The sequence below is a fragment of the Eumetopias jubatus genome, unplaced genomic scaffold, assembly GCF_037043125.1.
Source record: "Eumetopias jubatus isolate StellerSeaLion01/CBP00866 unplaced genomic scaffold, mEumJub1_p1.0 scaffold_13, whole genome shotgun sequence".
Classification (NCBI taxonomy): Eukaryota; Metazoa; Chordata; class Mammalia; order Carnivora; family Otariidae; genus Eumetopias; species Eumetopias jubatus.
This window is the reverse complement of record NW_028274819.1, coordinates 9,241,977-9,260,735: the sequence shown is the minus strand read 5'-3', so window position 1 is coordinate 9,260,735 and position 18,759 is coordinate 9,241,977. Positions and strand designations below refer to the sequence as shown.

General features: G+C 59.8%; 3 protein-coding genes across 6 annotated transcripts; 1 reads left to right on the top strand and 2 right to left on the bottom strand.

Annotated features, from left to right (window-relative positions):
• Nucleotides 1–228: 228 nt before the first annotated feature.
• EML3 (EMAP like 3) lies at nucleotides 229–10,519 on the bottom strand. Of its 4 annotated transcripts, none has more exons than XM_028117880.2 (22): nucleotides 10,417–10,519; nucleotides 9,429–9,600; nucleotides 9,087–9,347; nucleotides 8,845–8,958; nucleotides 7,700–7,767; nucleotides 7,418–7,541; nucleotides 7,021–7,191; nucleotides 6,750–6,819; nucleotides 6,550–6,660; nucleotides 6,198–6,293; nucleotides 5,646–5,801; nucleotides 5,342–5,483; nucleotides 4,734–4,885; nucleotides 4,525–4,650; nucleotides 4,314–4,445; nucleotides 3,792–3,859; nucleotides 2,298–2,386; nucleotides 2,129–2,226; nucleotides 1,909–1,996; nucleotides 1,290–1,388; nucleotides 864–994; nucleotides 494–782 (listed from the first exon to the last, which is right to left on the bottom strand). In XM_028117880.2, exons 1-22 carry the CDS (start codon nucleotides 10,436–10,438, stop codon nucleotides 579–581), a joined length of 2,694 nt encoding a protein of 897 aa, XP_027973681.1. In that variant the 5' UTR covers nucleotides 10,439–10,519; the 3' UTR covers nucleotides 494–578. The 4 variants fall into 4 exon arrangements, with proteins under 4 accessions (XP_087873962.1, XP_027973681.1, XP_027973683.1 ...); XM_028117882.2 differs by having other exon boundaries at nucleotides 7,418–7,538; XM_028117881.2 differs by having other exon boundaries at nucleotides 9,087–9,344.
• Nucleotides 10,520–11,135: 616 nt separating this feature from the next.
• Nucleotides 11,136–13,130, top strand: ROM1 (retinal outer segment membrane protein 1). Its single transcript, XM_028117884.2, has 3 exons — nucleotides 11,136–11,853; nucleotides 12,249–12,495; nucleotides 12,611–13,130. Exons 1-3 carry the CDS (start codon nucleotides 11,264–11,266, stop codon nucleotides 12,827–12,829), a joined length of 1,056 nt encoding a protein of 351 aa, XP_027973685.1. The 5' UTR covers nucleotides 11,136–11,263; the 3' UTR covers nucleotides 12,830–13,130.
• A 146-nt stretch (nucleotides 13,131–13,276) lies between these two features.
• B3GAT3 (beta-1,3-glucuronyltransferase 3) lies at nucleotides 13,277–17,784 on the bottom strand. The gene is made up of 5 exons (XM_028118408.2): nucleotides 17,530–17,784; nucleotides 16,216–16,390; nucleotides 14,641–15,001; nucleotides 14,171–14,461; nucleotides 13,277–13,789 (listed from the first exon to the last, which is right to left on the bottom strand). The coding sequence occupies exons 1-5, from the start codon at nucleotides 17,609–17,611 to the stop codon at nucleotides 13,691–13,693; spliced, it is 1,008 nt and encodes a 335-aa protein (XP_027974209.1). The 5' UTR covers nucleotides 17,612–17,784; the 3' UTR covers nucleotides 13,277–13,690.
• Nucleotides 17,785–18,759: the final 975 nt, after the last annotated feature.

Here is an 18,759-nt window from a genome sequence, read left to right as displayed (position 1 = left end):
GAGCGAGACCCCAGAGATCGGCTACTTCCGGAAGAGATTCGGCTCCCTCCGGCCAACCGCGGCCCGGCGCTCGGTTATTTCCGTTGCAGCTCGGCCCCTCCTCCGAGGGCGGGAGAAGAGTTGGGCTTAACCCTCTCCTCGCCGGAGGCCTGCAGCTCCTCCTGCGGCCCCGAAAGACTCGCGCGCCTTTGCGCTCGGCCGGGTTATTTGCAAGCGGCTTTAACTGTTATTTGCATGAGTGGCCTACGCTCCCCTACCCTTTCCAAACTCCTCTTTTTCTTCATCGCCACCCCCACAGGGCCCCGGAGGCGCCCAGCCGCGCCCCACAAAAGGACTGGGAGGCGACTTTGCTTTTGGTTTATTGCCCCTCAGCAGGCGGCGGGAGTCAGGGCCCAGGCTGGGTCGGCCCGGCTCAGCCAGCGGGTCTCTACAGTGTGTGCGGGGGTGCCATTCGCCCCCTCCAGGGAAACGCGCGATCGGGAATGTCTCGAAGTCCAGGAAAGGTCGGCCCCTGGTCCTGGGGGCTTCGGGTGGGGCGGAGCCGCGCCGCAGGGCCGGTGGGTCCCCTCCCGCAGCGGTCAGACGTCGAGAGAGGAGGCGGGGGACAGGGAGGGGGTTCGAGAGGGCGTGGCGGGCGCCGGCCCCGCGCCCCCAGCGCCCAGCACTCGCCACTGGAAGATGCTGGCGTCCTTGCCGCCCAGCGAGATGAGGTGCGAGTCGTCGTGCGTGAACCGGACGCTGGTCACGTGGCTGCCGTGGCCGCCGTACACGAGGCTCGGCGCCTGGACGGGAAGGAAGACCGAGTTGCGGCGGCCGCGGAGCCCCCGGCCCGCCCGGCCCCCAGAGGCCCCGGGAGGCCTCACCTTGGCACGCGCGCACGGGTACTGGAACAGGTGCACTTTGCAGAAGTCGTCGGCCACGGCCACCACGCGTTCGTTGTGGGAGCGGCACAGGGAGTTGATGTCGGTGCCATCCGAGCCGTCTGGCCACACGCCTAGCACGGCGGCCGTTCTCAGTGCGGCCTCCTCCCCGTGGCCACCCACGGCCCAGGGCCGCACGGTTTCCGACGCTCAGGCAGCCGCGGCCACCCACCGGCCGCGTTCCAGGCAATCCTTCCCAGTCCCGACAGCCCAGGGCCTGAGGGGCCTCCCCCGCTGGATCTGCCGGTTCCTTGACGGCCACCCCTCCACACATGCTCTGCATTCCGAGCCCAGGGCGGGCTCCACCTTGCCTCCCACCCCATCCCACCCCACCCCACCCCTCCCGCAAGGTTCCAAGGCCCTGCTCACCATAGACGTGGAAGCCTAGCACGCAGGTATAGGTGGCCCACTCCCGGTCTCGGCTGTCATAGCGATTCCTCAGGAGCTTGCAGCCTCCAACCACGTCCCCTGGGGAGAGAGAGCCCACCCAGCTCAGCTCAAACCCTGCCCTCAGTCGGGAAGACACCGGGAAGGGCAGGCTGGAAAGACCAGCTTGAGGTAGTGGCATGTGATCTGGTCACCCTGGCAGCCCTTAGCCCAGGACAAAACCCAGCCCCATGTGCTTCCTGAATTCTTGCTGAAGTTCTCCTAACAGCTTCTCATCAGTTCTTCCTCCCTAGATAAGTCAATCCCTTCACACCTGCCCTTGAGACCCTTGTCCAAAACAACCTCTTCCTAGTACATTTTTCAACTCCCTCAAGTCCTCGCGTGGAAAGACACGGTGTAAAACTGTGTGGGGGTTTCCCAAATCACAGTATTTCTCCTGTGTGTACAATTCCAACCCCATCTCCCCCTCCCTACGTAACAGCCCCTCCACCTGGAGTTCCCTACATACTCTCCTTCAACCGCTCCCAACCAGCAGCTCCCCTCAAACAAATAAAACCCACCCGGTTACCCGTTCCCCATGCTCTCCCCTACTTTCACTCACAGTAAAGGATCTCATAGTCCCCGGAATTGGACATGATGAAACTCCCATCCTTGGACCAGTCAAGATGAGTGATGAAGCTGGAGTGACCCTAGGAACAAGGGTCAAGAGACTAAAAATGTAGCTTCCGTTTCCCCTCCCCAGATCTCCCTTAGTGCATCAGACCCCTTCAAGGAGTTTACCTGCTATGGCAATGCCCCACCCTCCACCCCAGCTTCCTCACCACACAGCGGCCAAAGCGGCTGGACTTGGCACCATCACTGGAAACGCTATAGATGTAGATCATGTTGTCATGGGAACCGATGGCCAGGTACAACCCATCTACAAAGACAGTCACTCAGAGAAGGAAGGGCCAGGGACAGGTCTGGGTCCGGGGTCGGGGAGGCTCCCACCTGGGCTGTACCGGACCACTGAGAGCTGCTCATTGCCGTCAGTGATGTCCGACACGATCTCACGGGTCTCTGTGTCCAAAACCAGCCACCTGGAAGGGAGGGGGTGGAAAGCAGGTGTGAGGTTACCTGTCCTGGGCAAGGTGGAGGTTGCCAAGTTGGAGAGTCTCAGAGACACTGGCAGAACAGCTGTGATGAAGACAAGTTGCCGCTGCATCTTTTTTTTTTTTTAAAAAAAGATTTTATTTATTCATCTGACAGAGAGATAGAGCACAAGCAGGCAGAGAGGCAGGCAGAGGGAGAGAGAGAAGCAGGCTCCCCGCTGAGCAGGGAGCCTGATGTGGGGCTCGATCCCAGGACCCCAGGATCATGACCTGAGCCGAAGGCAGCCACTCAACCGACTGAGCCACCCAGGCGCCCCACATCTTTTCTTTTTTTTAAAAAGAGAGGGTTGGGGCGCCTGGGTGGCTCAGTCGGTTGAGCCCCTGCCTTTGGCTCAGGTCCTGATCCCAGGGTCCTGGGATCGAGCCTGGGATCGAGCCTGGGATCGAGCCTGGGATCGAGCCCAGCATCGGCATCGGGCTCCGTGCTCAGCGGGAGGCCCGCTTCTCCCTCTGCCCCTCCCGCTCCTCATGCTTTCACTCTCTCTCTTCTGAAATAAGTAAATAAAATATTTAAAAAATAAAAATAGGGCGCCTGGGTGGCTCAGATGGTTAAGCATCTGCCTTCGGCTCAGGTCATGATCCCAGGGTCCTGGGATCGAGTCCCGCATCGGGCTCCCTGCTCCTTGGGAGCCTGCTTCTCCCTCTGCTTCTCTCTCTCTCTCTCCCTCTCTCTCTCTGTCTCTCATGAATAAATAAATAAAATCTTTAAAAAAAATAAATAAAAAATAAAAATAAAAAATAAAAATAAAAAGAGAGACGGAGAGTGGGGAGAGGCAGAGAGAGAATCTTAAGCAGGCTCCATGCCTAGCATAGAGCACACGCAGGGCTCCATCTCACTACCTTGAGATCATGACCTGAGCTGAAATCAAGAGTCGGACGCTTAACCAACTGAGCCGCCCAGGTGCTCCCCGCCCCCCCTCACTGCATTCTTAGGCTAGGAAACCGGAAGGGGCTAAGGAGAAATAAAGGCTGAGGGGCCGAGATGCCTCTAAGAAAGGAGTACAAGGGCCGAGTAGGAGGACCTTATAGAGTTGTAAGCCTGTCACTTCCCCTTGTTAGTCTCTCCCATACCCCTCCTATCCACACTGCTACTCTATCCTAAGCTGCCACCTCCTCCACTCCGGGCCCGGAGGAGAGAGTGGTTGAGTGATGATGGTTGCCACAGGAGAGCAGGGGAGGCCCGGGCTGCAGAGAAAGGCACTGGGAAGGTGCCGCTGGGGCTCCTGAGCAGGCAGCAGCCACACTCCTCCCTGCCCCCCCCCACACCCCCATAACCGGGGAACCCTTCCCATACCTCCCGCTTTCCCCTCCCAGGAATCCTGGCTCCTCTCACCTCCCTGTGTTCAGTCCTACGGCCACAACTGCCCCACTGGGGTGGAAGTCAGCACAGAGACCAGTCTCCTGGGAGGGGGGAGAAGGTGAATTCAAGAAGATGCCTTTCTAGTGAAGGTTCCCGGATAGACACCTCGTCATGTTGGTAACACCAAAGCCTTCTCCTCCCAAGGATGAGACGGGGAGGAGAGGGACAGTAGACCTGGGGTGGAGGCAGGGTGTCACTGGAGCCTAAATGAGGCGATACTCAGAATATTTAACAACCAGAACTGAGCTGGGAAGCTGTGCTGGAGAGTAACCATTTGTTGCTGGATCGAGGGGAGGTCGGGGGCTTCAGGGGCAGTGCTCAGGGGGCACGGGAGGCATCTGCACAGAAGGATGGAGATTTTAGTAGCCCGTATAGCCTATACCAGTACAAACTGGCGGCCTCCGGGGAGAAGGGAAAAGGATGCTGGGGAAGGAGTGGCGGCCACAGAAGCCATGGTGGGCGTGGCATTCGGGAGCCAGGGACGCGGGGCTCTACCTTGAGGTCAATGCTCCAGGCCAGCGCATGGCCCTCCCCATCCCACAGGCAGAGCTGCCGGTCGTGGCCACAGGTCAGGAAGCGGTTCTGGAAGGGATGCGTGCAGAGCCCCCAGAGCTCATCCGTGTGGCCCTGCAGCAGAGCGTGGGCTGTCACCTCTGCCCCGCCTCAGTAGCTCCTCCCCCACCCCAGGAGCCCTCGGCCCCCCAACCTGGATTACAGGGGAGAAGCCCTGGGCCAGATCTCCCCTCAGCAACGCATTCTTCGTGGTTCCCACCAGCAGCTCGGAGCCCAGCCCCTCCGCAATGGCCCGCACAGCCCCGAAGTGTTCAGGAATCTGTGGGATGGTGGTGGGAAGTCAGGGGCCCCCTGGCCATTCCTCTTCCTCCTCCCTCCCCCCGACCCCAGCCTAGCCCTCACCTCAGCCTCCTGGAGGGCCACCAATCCCGGCCCCCACTGGACCAGCCGGCGGTCCCGTCCACCACCACTCAGCACAGTCCCGTCCCGCCGGAGACAGAGGGCAAAGATGGAACCTTCATGAGCGTGGGCCTGGGCTACAATCCCGTAGGTCTCTGTTGGAAGACATGAGTGGTTCATGCTGTAGGGGTGCCAGGAAGTGGGGAACTCGAGCAGCCCTGGCCGTCGCAACAGAGTAATAACTCCCAGCTATTGAGTACCTACTGAATACGGTCTCTGATCCTCGGCTATTCTTTTACCCAGTTTACAGACCGGACAACCGAGGCCCAAAGACGTGAGATAACTTCCTAAAGGCCAAACAAGCAGCGGCAAAACTGGAATGTGAACCCAGGATCTGGCAGACTCCAAAGCCCCAGCCCTGCCCCTTTGCCGTGGTGTCCCTACCCTTCTAGACGGCCCTCCTCTAAGAGGGCCTCCTTGGGGCCCACAGACAACTATCAACTCTCACGGTTATAAAAAAAAAAAAAAAAAAAAGGAAAATCCTCCTCTCTGTTCCCACAGACCCTCTGGGGTACTAGACTTCCCAGCAGCCACCACCCCCAACCACGTACCTTTGGCCCCACCCCTGCCTGGGGTCCTGGAATCTGAGAGGCTCCGCCCCCAGGTGAGAATGTTCCCCTCTGAATCCCCAGTGAGAATGTCTCCATCCCGGAGGAACACAAAGCAAGGGATAAACTTGGGTTTCTTGTATTTCTGGGGGAGAGTCAAGCGGAGAGCAGGGGTCAGGGGGAAGGGCAAAGACTGAAAGTCACGGACCGTCGCCGGGTGGGGAGTAGTAGGGTCTACAGCACTCGGACCAATCCTCCCGCCTCTGTCCTGTCCTCCCGCACCACCCCGCACCCATCCACGCCTCACCCCAAAGACACCCTGTTTCCGGGTGAGCGTCCCGTTCCCAGGAAGCCCTGCTCCTCCGCTCCAGTTCCAGAAGTGGACGTGGGATTTCCCGCTGGTGACAATGCAACTGCTGTCACGAGGGCTGAAGCCAACGGCCAAGACTGAGTCATTTGTACTCTGAAGGGAAGATAACCAGATTCAGCCACCCGAAGCCCTGAGCACCCTCACTTTACGCGACTCTTCAGTGTGCATCCTGACAGCTGGTCTGCTGAAGGCCCGAAACCCCAGGACAAGGCTTCCTTCTGGACCCAGACCCTGGTCCCCTAAGAGCACCCCTCCCAGTCACTCATGATGCCAGGCCCACCCTAATGCCTAGCACGCGATGGGTCCCTCGGGAGGCCAGAACTTCCAGAGCTCCCTTTCACAGCCTCAGGGAGGCTAAGAGCCTCGCTCCAGGTGACCCAGCCAGAAATGAAGTCAAGGTATGGGGAAGTCTGGAGTTCGCTGTGCACTCCACTGCTCTTAGCTCCCTAGCCTCAGTGCCCCACCAGGCCACCGGGACTCGCTCCTCACCTTGATCTCAGCCAGCTTTGTGCCTCGGCTACAGTCCCACACTGACAGCATGTGCTCATTGGAATCATCCACCACACAAAGAAAAGCACCCTGATCCTGAGAACGGGGGACACATTGGAGGGGCTGAGTGAGGCCTAGAGGTCTGTGGGCTCACAGTCATTAGGCACGGGCTGCCATCGCGGGTTGAGTGGGCAGAAGTGGACACCTGTCCCTTTCTCAGGAAAACCGGCTGGGCGGGGCTCAGGAAGGCCAGAACTTCGGAGGCGTCCTGGTGAGGTGCAAGAAGGAGGTTCCTGGGCAAGGAAGATGGCGGGGGGGGGGGCGCTCTAGGGAGGCTTTAGGGCCAGCTCACCGCCACTGAAAAGGCCAGGGCTCCCACACCCCGCTCGAAGGCCCCCAGTCCAATCTCCTGCAGCTTCAGCAGGGTCTCTGAGTCCCAGACGTGAACCACTGGCTGCAGGGGCTGGTGGAGTCAGAGAAGGGGTCAGGGACGTGAAGGAAAGCCAGGCTGGAATTTCATCCTGTCTGCCTGGTGTTTGACTTTGGCCTTACCTTTCCATCTTTATCCACTCCAGCTGTCTGTCCTGAGGCTACACGAACACCATCGGGGTGGACGGCCAGGCTAAGTAGGGGAGGAGACGCTCTAGGGGAGGGGGTCGGTCTCTCATGACCCCCCAGGACACTTTCTCCATGCTTGGAGAGCAGCAAGGTGGCAGCTTCCCTCCTGCTTCTCCACACCCGCCCCGACCCTGTTCCTGCCAAGCCCACCATCCCCACGCCTAGGAGCTGCCCACTCCCAGGCCCCAGGCCCCAGGCCCCTCACCAGCGAACGCAGTCCGTGTGGCCCCGGTAATGTCTCTGGCCGCCACCTCCAGGACCCCCTGGGCCTCCCTCGGGCCGGTACAGCACCACCACACAGGCGATAAAGTAGACCACCTCCCCAGAGCGCAGCACAAACAGATTAGAGCGGGAGTCACGACCCCTGTACCCATAACTGGAGTGGGGATCCCGGTCAAGGAAAGGGTCAGACCAAGGGCAGAATGAGGAAGAGAGGGAGCAACGAAAGAGCTTCTGGCTGGCAGCACCGTCGGCAGAGGATGGTAAGGGAGGGGTCAGAGGGCTTCCTGATCCCGCAGACTCAGGGGGAAACCATAAAGAGGGGGTGGGGGGTTCCCAAGATGGGGAACGTGGCTCCCGTGGGACTGGAGGGGGCAGGATACACCCAGTCAAGGCTGAGGGTCTCCGGGGGTGGGCCGCTGGGCAGCTCCTCAAGGCTGCGGATGCCAGACGGGATGTACATGGTAATGGGGCGGCCACGAAGGAACATCTTCACTGAGATGCCTTCTACAGAGAAAAGGGGGGTGTCAACCACCACCCTGCAGCCTCCCTTTCAGGAAAGCCAGAGCAAAACTCTACCCACCACACCTCACAGGTCCCCAAGTCCGTCCAAGTCCAAACCCCAAGTCCGTCATCCCAGTTCTTCCAGACTCCTCTGTACATACCCAAATTATAGTTGCTCCTCCGAGACCCAGGACCCCCGGGGCTGGAGAGGGGGTCTTTCCCCCCACGGCTGTTGGGAAGAGAGAAAAGCAGACGGAGGGGGTCAGGTCCCAAGACCTAAGTGGGAAAGGGCAGGACACAAGAAAGGAGGTTCCTCTAGAGACCCAGTCACCTCTGCTGGCTTTTAGTCTGCATTCGGAGCATTCAGGGCCCCAGGTAGATGGGGACTTTCAGCCCCATGTAAGAGATGAGAAGGTTTAGGCTAAAGGGGCAGAGCTCACGGCACGAAGCCCTAAAGCCTGGTGAGAGGCAGGGCGGCATGGCAAGGAGGGGCCCTTTCCTCTAGACCACCAGCTTCTGGCTGGCCTTTTCATTTCTCCATCTGTAAAATGGGACCAAAGTGAATCCAGAATGTACACCAGCCCTGCCTTTCAGGGATCTGGGAGGTAAGCAAGAAAGTCCTTATCTCGCCAGAGGACAGCAATAGGTGAATTCCACAAACAGCTGTCCCTAGATTATAAGGTAGTAACATCTCTTCAGAAAAATAAAGGAGATCAAGGACAAAATTCGAATAAACACTCAGGTGTCCTGGGGCCCGTAGGCACTCCGAGACAACTACACTCAGCCACCAGAATCTCCCCTTGCTCTCTAGAAATAAAGCCTGGTAGACTGGGGCAGGGGTTGAGGGGGGGCGCGGCGAGCTGAGGGGTAGAGCTAAAACTCTGAAAACAGCCATCCATGAAAATGAAAATCATGAGAGCTTTTGGCACCTCTTAGAATCTTGGAAGGTACGTGGTGAAATGGTAGAACCAGAGTCAGGAGGAGTAGGGTTCAAATCCTAGCTCTAGCTGTGTGACCCCAGGCAAATGACTTACCCTCTCTGAGCCTGCTTCCTCACCTGGACAATGAACCGCATGAGACCACCTACCCCCCAAGGATGTCGTGGGAACTGAATGAGGTGGAGGAGGTCGAGGGTTTAGCACAGAGCCGGGAACACAGCAGGCGCCCCAGGAGTGCTTGTTCCTTTCTTCCTGTTGGGCAATGAGGTCCCCCCACCCCACCCAGGGAAGTGAGGTGAGGGATGTGGAAAGTCAAGAGCCTGTGCCTGGGGTGGGGCGGGGAGGGGGGCGGGGGGAGCCTCGCCCACCTCTCTGTGCTCCCTGACCGCAACAGCAGGTTGGCTGAGGAAGCTGCCTTCCGGGAGAGTTTCTGCCGAGGCCGCTCTGAGGGGGATGAGGAGGAGGAAGAATTTCTCCGTGGCCTGGTAGGAGCATAGTGAGCAGGTAAACATCATTCCCTCTGCTCGTGCTCCCCAGTCCTCCACCCCCCAACCCCACCCCACCCCACCCCACCCCACCCCCCGGCCAGGCTCTGCCACAGGACACTTACGTGTCAGCACGCTGTGGGGGCTGCACAAGCCTGAGGACCCCCGGGGGGCCGGGGGAGCCAGTGCCACTGCTGCTGCTGCCCCCTCCTTCAGACTGGGTCCCACCAGGCTCTTCGCTGCCCCCCTGGGGGGCTGGGGGCCCATTGCTCAGGCCAGGGGGTCCAGCGGATGGCTCCGTCTCTGCCTCTGTCTCGGTCTGGGTGCCCCGGCTCACCAAGGAGGGGCCACATGTGGGTGGCAGTCCTGGGGGCGCTGCAGGGCTGCTGGGGAGACAGTGAGTCAACCTGATGCCCCTAAGAGGTCCCTGGAAGGAAGAGGAAGAGGGTGTGTGACAACAGGCATACCTGTCCCGTGGCATAGCGGGCGTGCCAGGGTCCTGCAGGGGGGTGGGGGGCGTGTGCAGCCGCAGCAGGCGGAGGGCCTCTGCCAGGGCTGCCTTTACCAGCTCCATCTCCTTCTCCTGCACCTGAAGCCGCCGGCTCAAGGACTGCAGGGCCTCCTGAGCAGGGGCCTCACCTGGGAAAGGGGCAAGAAGCACTCAGAACGGGCCCACCCCCGAAGAAAGGGGTTGAGGGGATTGTCTTCCGCCAAGTTTGCATTTGTCCAATAGGACTACCCCCTTCAAGCAGCCCCAGGCTTGGAGGCTGGCCCAGAGGGGAGGAGACGGGTGGTAGAGGATCAAGGGCCTCCTTCTGGCAGGGCGGGCGAGGAGCCTGGCAGAGCTCCCTTCCTGCTGCTGTCTCAGCCTCCGCAAAGGCAGGGAGTACCATGGAGTACCAGGGGGGAAATATGGAGTACCGCCCAGGAACGTGGGAACCACAGAGGGAGGCGCAGTGCGGGTGAAGGATGATCGCCCACCGCAGAGCAGACTCAGGTCTCCCGGGAAGGCAGAGAAACTGAGGAGGGGGAGCGAAAGAGGAGGGGGACACGAGACTACAGTCATCTGTGGGCTCAGAGGACCAGGAGAAGAAATAGAGAATGACCGGACAGGGTATCAGGGGAGACGGAGTCATAGTGAAGGTCCCAGGGTAACGGGTCAGAAGTAAAACGACCCGAAAAACCAGGGGAAGAGGCCCAGAATAACACAGGGGACAGAGAAACATCGAGGGGCCCAGAGTAACATGGGGAGTGGATGACGTTGAGGAAGTTCGAAATGACAGTAGGAGATCCAAATAACTAGGGAGAGCGACCTGAGAAACAGTGGAGGATGCTCAGAGCCCCTGAGGCCGAGGAGCACGCGGGGACGCCACCAGACAGCCGTCGGGCACTGGCAGCGGCCGACCGGCCGGCGCTCCGGGAAGGGGCACGCCGCCCGCCCCGCCCCGTACTCACCGGGCCCCCCGGCCCCGTCCATCCGGCCCCCGGCTTGCTCCGAGCGGCGGCGGCGGAGGAGGCTTCTAAGCCGCCGGGGCCATGGCTAGGGAGAGGGGAAAGGGGAAGCACCCCGGGGCGCGCGCGCACGGGTGCCGTGCCACCCCCCGGGGGCGCTGTCGGGCGCGGGGAAAGGACCTGGAGGGGGCGCTGTGGGGCGGGGGCGGCAGGCTCCGGGGCCCGCCGGGGCCTCGGACTCTCCCGGGGCCTCTCTCGGCTCCCGGGGGTGGGGTGGCGGGGCCGTCCCGGGCCCCAGCGCCGCGGCACAAACAGGCGCCGGACGCGGAGCCGCCAGGAAGCGCGGGAGGGGGGGCGGGACGAGGGGGGGGCCGGGCCGCCTGGTAACCCCTCCCTGTCCGGGCCCCGCCGCTCGGGACCCAGGCAGGGCCAACCCGCTGACCCCCGGGCCCCTCCGGGCCTCCGCCCTCCAGGCCCTTCCGGAATCCCCGCCCCCGGACTCCCTGGGGTCCTCTCTGGTCTCCGTGCCCCCAGCCCCTAGCCCCTAGGGCCAGAGCCGACCGGCCCCTCCCCACTTCCGCGAGGGGGCAGGGGCGGGGTCACGAACTGGGCCCCTTGCCCGGGGGCGGGGCTTTTCCTAAGGGGCAAGGCCAAGGCATCTCGAATTGGGGCTGGCAGGGGCCGGGGCAGCGGGTTATTAAGACTGGCGGGGGGGGGGGGTGCGGATTCCCAGGGTATTGGGGTCAGGGTGGCATTAGCCCAGCTCAAGCCGGTCTGGGCTGAGTCAGCGTCGTGCCGCGGCCAACCCTCGTCCCTGACAGCTCTGCTTTCCCTTGGGCGGAGATGGGAGATGGCCCCGGTGTTGCCCCTGGTGCTGCCCCTCCAGCCTCGCATCCGTCTGGCACAGGGCCTCTGGCTCCTCTCCTGGCTGCTGGCGCTGGCCGGAGGCCTCGCCCTCCTCTGTAGCGGGCACCTCCTGGCCCAGCTGTGGCACCTCCACACCTTCTTGGCTCCGTCCTGCCCATTTGCTGCCCTGCCCCACGTTGCCCTGGCAGCCGGTGCGGTGGCTCTGGGCACAGGGCTGGTGGGTGCGGGAGCCAGCAGGGCCAGCCTGGATGCGGCCCAATACCCTCCCTGGCGAAAGGTCCTGGGCCCACTGCTGGTGGTTGGCACCGCTGGGGGCGGGGGTCTTCTGGTCCTCGCCCTGGGGCTAGCCCTGGCTTTACCTGGGAGTCTGGACACCGGGCTGGAGGAGGGCCTGGGGACTGCCTTGGCTCACTACAAAGACACAGAGGTGCCCGGACACTGTCACGCCAAACGGCTGTTGGATGAGCTCCAGCTGAAGCACCACTGCTGCGGGCGCCACGGGTACAAGGACTGGTTTGGGATCCAGTGGGTCAGCAGCCGTTACTTGGATCCCAATGACCAGGACGTGGTTGAGTGAGTGTTTTGTTTCTCCCCTCCCTCCACTTCTCCTGGCCTCCTTCCCCTCCTTAGCCTCCTCCTCCCTTAAAACCCACCTCACCCCACAGGCAATAAATAGAGCGTAGCGACTGAGAGACTTGGTTGCAGTTACAGATCTGCCGTTTATTAGGTGTGTGACCCAGGGCATGTTACCAAACTGCTCTGGGCCCATTTCCTCCTCTGAAGAATGGATATAATAGGACCTAGCTTACAGACTTATTGTGACGATAAAGGAATTATGCATGCCTCGCACACGGTAAACCCGTCAGCAAAGGTCTTTCAAGTTTCCCTTCTCAACTCCTGAGCCGCGTAGCTTCTCCCCCAGGCCTCTATTTCCAGACATCCTAACATCCCTGCCCCTCCCTTTGCAGCCGGATCCAGAGCAACGTGGAAGGCCTATATCTGATCGATAGTGTCCCTTTCTCCTGCTGCAACCCCCACTCGGCCAGACCTTGCCTGCAAAGCCGGCTCTCAGAGCCCCACGTCCACCCTCTCTTCGATCCCCGTCAGCCCAACCTAAACCTCTGGGCCCAAGGATGCCACAGGGTGCTGCTGGGGCACCTGCAGGGCTTGGCGAGCATGCTGGGCAGCATGCTGGCTGTCACCTTCCTGCTGCAGGTGAGTTAGCAAAGTGTCTGAGGGCTCCCTCCATCTGGACCCCCTCACTGCCTCCAGCCCTGGCCCCAGGAGCAGTTGACCCTCCCTGACCTCTTTCCCCCTGCCTTCCCCACAGATTCTGGTGCTCCTGGGCCTGCGGTACCTGCAGACAGCACTGGAGGGGCTTGGAGGAGTCATCGACGGGGAGGGAGAGACCCAGGGCTATCTCTTTCCCAGTGGGCTGAAGGACATGCTGAAAACAGCATGGCGACAGGGAGGGGTGGCTGACAGGCCGGCCCCTGAGGAGGCCCCACCAGAAGAGGCACCTCCTAAGGAGGGTCTACCTGAGGCCTAGTGGCCTGAAGCTTCTGGTGGGGACTGGGGGAGGGGGGAAGGGGAGGGATGGACAAGACCGAAAACCTCACAACTCCTTACCAAGGCTCCGGGTCGGGGAGGGGTGTCCCTGGGATTAGAGGAGGGGTTAAGGATAGTCACGGAGCTGGACTGGCGGCGGCGAGAAAACTCAGTGTCCAGGGCCTAGCCCTGTGGCCAAGAGCCACCGGGGAACAGAAGGCACCTAGGGTGATGGGAAGGTGATGTGGGAAGGACTGGAGACTGGTCCTGGCACACAGACTCAATAAAGCTTTTGGACTGAAGCCACTGATCTTCCTCTTCCAGGGGGTGGGGGGCCCTGGGAGAACTGATTTCTGTCTGATAGAGAAGCCAGGACGCCTAGGTGTTGATTCTGGTAAGGATCAAACGCGAGAACCAGACACGCGCAAGGAAGGAAACCAGAGGCCCCTCCAGCTTGAGATCTTTTATTCTGGAGGTAGGACGGGGGGTCCGCATGCTCAGGTGGGGAGGGTCCAGCCCAGCTCCTCCAGCCCCCCAGTGCATGCCCAGCCCCAATAAGTTACCCAGTTGCTCAGCAGCCCTCCCTCCTGAGTGTCTGTCCTTCTGCTCCGCCCCAGACGGGGCTAACCTGGCTCAACACAAGGGCCGCTTGTCCCCCCGCCCCCCCCCCCCCGTGGGCCAGTGCCACATGGCAGGCTGGGGGAGGGGAGAAGCAGCTGGGCCACGCCCTGGGGCTGAGGGGGCAGAGGGGCCGCCCCTGGCTCTGAGGGGTCAGGATTTGGAAAACTGCATCCTGGGCAGGCCAGGGGCCCAGTCCCCCAGGTTCGTGCCTGGCGCGGTGGTAGTCAGGGTGGGGCTGCCATCACACCTCAACGGCTGGGTCTGAGCCTCGGCCCTGCCGCTGTAGCTGCTCTTCCTGCTTCATCTTGGGCTTCTCTGTCCGCGTGTGCCACACCAGAACCTGTCCCGGGAGCGTTTCAGTTAGAGCTGGACCCAGCTGTAATGAGGCTTCTGGGGCCCTCAGCGTGGAACGGATTCTCCCACCCCCTCTACACACGCAGCGTTGGCCGCAAAGTGTGAAGGGCAGGGGCCTTTAGTGCCTTCAAACGGGGCCTCATCCCCTTACCCCCTCTGCGCTACGTGGGTGCCCAGGAGACCTCTTTCCTTCCCTGGCTCCCAGCTTCCCCTACAGGAGAGTAAGCAAGGTTGAGTCCAAGCTCTGGAGGGTCCCTCCTGGTTCAAACACCCATCCTTTGATCCTCCTCCCCCAAGCCTTACTCCGCTTCCCCCATCACCATTCCCTATCCCAGATCCAGGTTTCTGCCCACCTCCAGCTCCTTACCCGAGTGCAGTTAGCTGCCCGTGGCTCCAGGTCCTTGGGATCCACGAGGTGGCTCAGGAGACTGCTCTCCAGGTGGCCCCGGGGAGCAGTGGCGTCAAACTGGGCACTGGGCTTAGCCAACAGCAAGGGCAGGGCAACAGCAAATCCTGCCATATCCACTGGGAAGGGCCTGCTGGGCTCCCATGCTGTGTGGAAGCCCACAACCCGGCCATCCTGTACCCGAGGGCCCTCAAATCGCAGGCCGCCCACCAGCCCCACGGGCCACACTGAGACACCACGGGTCCAGCGCATCTAAGAGAGGTCAGGAGAGAAGAAACAGACAGGGGGTGGCCCAGGGGAAGGGAGCAGCAGGAAGGGCCGCTGAGGCCACTCTGCCCCACTGCTCCCCCTCCTCCCACCCGTAACCAAGGCAACCGGGGCGAGGCTGGCCCCCCCTGCCTCTTTCCCCATCCCCCCACACCACGGCTCACCTCCTCAAAGAGTTCCCGGCTGTAGGTGTTGTCATCATCTGCAAAGTACACAACCCCCCGCGAGCCGGCTGGAGGGGGGTCCTTCTCTCCCCCCACAGCGCCCCCTCCGCTCCGCAGCCAGTCCAGGGCCCTGTTCCGTTGCTCTACACCACGGGGCCGAACCCAGCCGGGCTCACCCTCCCTGAGCCGCTGGGCCTTGGGGGTGAGGACCGCCAGGTGTGTGAAGAGGAGGCCCGAGGCAGCCAGCAGCCGGGAGACCAGCGGGGTGGGGCCCTCGGCATCCTCCACCAGCAGCCAATGCAGCCGGGGCACCAGGCTCAGTGTCTGGGACAGCCGCACCAGCTCCGCTTTCTGCACCAGCCTGCAGGGGGAAAGATGGAGGGGAGGGCGAGGGGTCGGCACCATCTGCTCACTCCGGCCCCTGCATGTAGCTTCTCCTGGGTCCCTTCCAGTAACCCCCATGGTGTTTCCCAACCAACACCCAAACTCCCCTTCTTGTCTGTCAACTTCACACTGTGCTCACCTGCCCTGTTCCTGCCGCCCATGTCCGGCAGCCCCCTCAACCTCAGGGCTCTGGCCGTGGGAGACTACAAATTAAGGGTACAGGCTTTGGAATCAGACAGATCTGGGTTTGAATGCCAGCTTGGTAACTTAGTAGGTGAGACACTGGGGGAAATGGGTCAGATCTCCCCACGCCTCAGTTTCCTTGGCTATGAAAATGAGAATAACGGCACTTTACAACAATGTTGTCTTAAAGATTAAATTATAATGACTTTCTAAAATACCAGGAGGGCCAGGTCCTCTTTCTGGGTTTCCAGGTAGAGAGATTTAGAGGAGCCCTTTGCCTCATTCCTCTCCAGGGGAGGATTTGCCTGAGTTTAGACAAGAAACTGGGAAGGTGTGGCCCAGTCTCTTCTAGGCTTCTTTCTCCTGCAGTTTGGTCTGTCTGCCCCAGGGCTGGTGCCGTGTGTGTGGAAGGGGACAGGGTCTAGAGCTGCCTGTGCCTACATGGGTCAGCCACCTGATTCCAGGGAGGTGTTGTAAGGCTCTTTAGCTATAGATCCAAAACCATGTTCCCCAGTTGGTTTGTACCCAAAAAAAAAAAAAAAAAAAACTACAATAAAAAAAAAAGTAAAGCCCTTAGCACAGTGCCTGGTAGAGAATAAACACACTGTAAATCATAGCTGGTGTAATTATTTCTAGACCCTAGTATGACTGTAAGGCCAAGCCCTTTCCTATTTCAATTTAGTCAGGGATCCTCAAACTTTCTCACCAAAGGATCCCTGAGAGAGAGAGTGAACTCATGGGCAAGCTCAACATTTCTTTGAAACTTTATTGTTCTATGTTAAAATTTGTTAGGAACTGTGTATTCTATTTCAGAGTATACCCCTGTTTTACTAGAAAAACAACCCTTTTCCCACAAATCTTTGAGGAAAGAGAGGTGTGGTTCATTTATCCTGTCATTTGGCGTGCCCTAGTTTGAGGTACATCACCTGGCCCAGTGCCTCCCCAAACTCATCATCAACCCCAACCTCCTGGCCCATGCAGGCCTCTGGGATACACCAGAGCCCATACCTGGCGTAGGTGGGGGTAACAACATAGATAGTAGGCAGGGCCTCAGGTTCAGGGGGCTGGGCAGGGGCAGGGGGTGGACGGCGGAGATCGGCTTGCAGCTGGGAAATCCTCAGATCCTTCTGCCGAAGCTGCTCTGCGGCTGCGCGCAGGGGAGGGAGGCAGTCACATGGCTGACCTGGTCCCAGGAAGCAGGAATGGGGGCAGAGAACCACAGCATGTTGAGCATCCCAAAGGGGCATAACCTTCTTGTTCAACTCCTAGCCAGTGCAGGAATCTCCTGACAACCTCCCGGACAGCCTCTTCCACACCCCTGATTGGGGGGTGGGGGGAAGCTCCTGGCCTCAATCAGCAGCCCCCTCCAACTGCAATCAATTCCATCTGTTACAGCTTTCACTCGGATATTGAGCTAATCATCTGCATCCATCCCTTCTACCTGCTGATCCTAATGTTGCCTTCTGGAGCCATAAAGAACAACTAGATCTTCTGAAACAGGGCTGTCTTTTAAATACCTGAGGATCAAGCCCTAAGCCCTGTCTCTCTGTGTAAGAGGCAACGTTCCATCTGTTCCCTTGGCTGTGTGACCAAAGACTCATAAAATTCATTGATTCTGTTATTGGATAAATATTTATTGAATGCTCCACGTGGTAGGCACAGCCTTAGGTGCTGGGGATGCAGCAGGGAGCAAAGCAGACACGGTCCCTGCCTTCATGGAGCTTTCAGTTTAGTGGCGGAGGCAGACACTGAGCAAAAAAACAAATTAGTAAAATCATTACGAATTGTGATAAGGGCCACGAAGGAAACACGTAAGACAGAGAAAAAAGAGAATCCAGAAAAAGAAGAGTTACGCTAGCTAAGGTGGTCGGGGAAGGCCTCTCTGAGGCGGTGACATTTGAGCTGAGACCTGAAGCATGAGAAAGCGGCGGCCAGGAAGAGCAGGGAGAAAAGCACCGCAGCCAGAAGGAAGAGGTTAAGAGCTTGAGAGAGCAATGAGCGTGGGCTTTCGAGAAACTGTCATGCAGCCAGTGCGGCCGGAGCAGAGCGAGCGAGTGGGAAAGGGAATGGGGTTGGAAAGGCTGACGGCCACAGGATCATGCGGGGCCTTGCGGACTCTGGGAAAGAGTCTGCATTTCATCCGAGGTGCGGCGGGAAACGGCGGTGCATCCTAGAGAGGGGAGAGCGCCGGCGGCCGCAGAGGGCTGTGGGAGGGCCGAGCCGGCTGAATGGTGTCTGCGCGGGGGTTCATCCCCAGGGCGGGATGCACGGCGGCGGGCGCCCTCGGGCTGGCCCGCCGCACCCCCGCCCCGCCCCGCTCACCGAGCTGCACCAGCGCGTAGAGGAGGCCGGCGATCGACACCAGGAAGTAGGCGAGAAACACGTTCTTCAGCTTCAGCTTCATGGCCGTGTCGCCGCCGGGGCAGGCGGGGTTCGGGGGGACTAGGGGGTCCCCGCCCCCCACCCGCCAGGCTGGAGACCCCGCCCCTGCAGCGGCCCCGCCCCGTGTCCCGCCTTCCCCACGCTCCGCTCCACCGGCTCGCGCGAGCTCGGGTTCCGCGGCGCCCGCCAGGGCCCACTTCCGGTCAGTCTGCACCCCGCCCCTCGGGTTAATTTCCGGTCCCTCCGCCTAGTTCCGAGAACCACGGGAGTGGGTGACGTCACATCCGGCGTGGCGAGCTCGCGTGGCGGGCAGTGAGAAGCCTCGTGGGAGCGACTTTGAGATCTTCCCCTTGAACTCCAGTCCCTGTGCGCAGATTTCCTTATTTTCATTCATTCATTTTTCAACCACAGCACCCAGTAACAGTTCCCCAAACGCTTGTTACACGAATGAATGAAATCTAGGACTTCTCCCGTGCCAGGCCTGTGCTCTGACGCATCGCATTTCTCACTCTAATCCTGAGACAGGTGGTATTGTCCCCATTTCACGGACAAGTAGCCAAGGTTGACAAAAACTATGAAATTGCCACTATGTAGTTTTCTATGCCCCTTCTAGATACCTGTCTCCAAAATCTGTACCGTTTCCTCCGACCCACGTTTCTCAAACGTATGACAATAAGGGTGGCGGTGTATGGGGGGAGGGGAGGGAGCGGGGGAGCCAAGGCAGTGGGCTACCTCCCAGGAAATTGGCAATATTTGAGCTGAGAATTGCATAACGACATCCCCTAACTACTCACGGGCACAAGCCTTCCTGAGCATTTTCCCTAAAAAAAAAAAAAAAAAAAACCCTCTTGTTCCTGGTAAAATAATCTCTAAAACTGGTGGTCTCCAAAATGGAGAAATCTATTTTCTGTCACCAAAACAATGGGGAGTTTTAAAAAGTGATGCTAAGGAGAAGCAGCCTTTTGCATGTGAACATGACTATAAAGCTGTTTCTATTCAAGAGGGACCCCATCAGCTCTGGTCACCACTATTAACTAGGCCTCCTAAAATATGATGAACTTGCTGGACTCCTCTATGAAAATATTGGCATCTAGCAAGTTGAGGAAGACTTGCACTCATTCATTTTGCTGAACTGATGAGGCTCATGCTGAAGTTAGATGAAAATGTCAG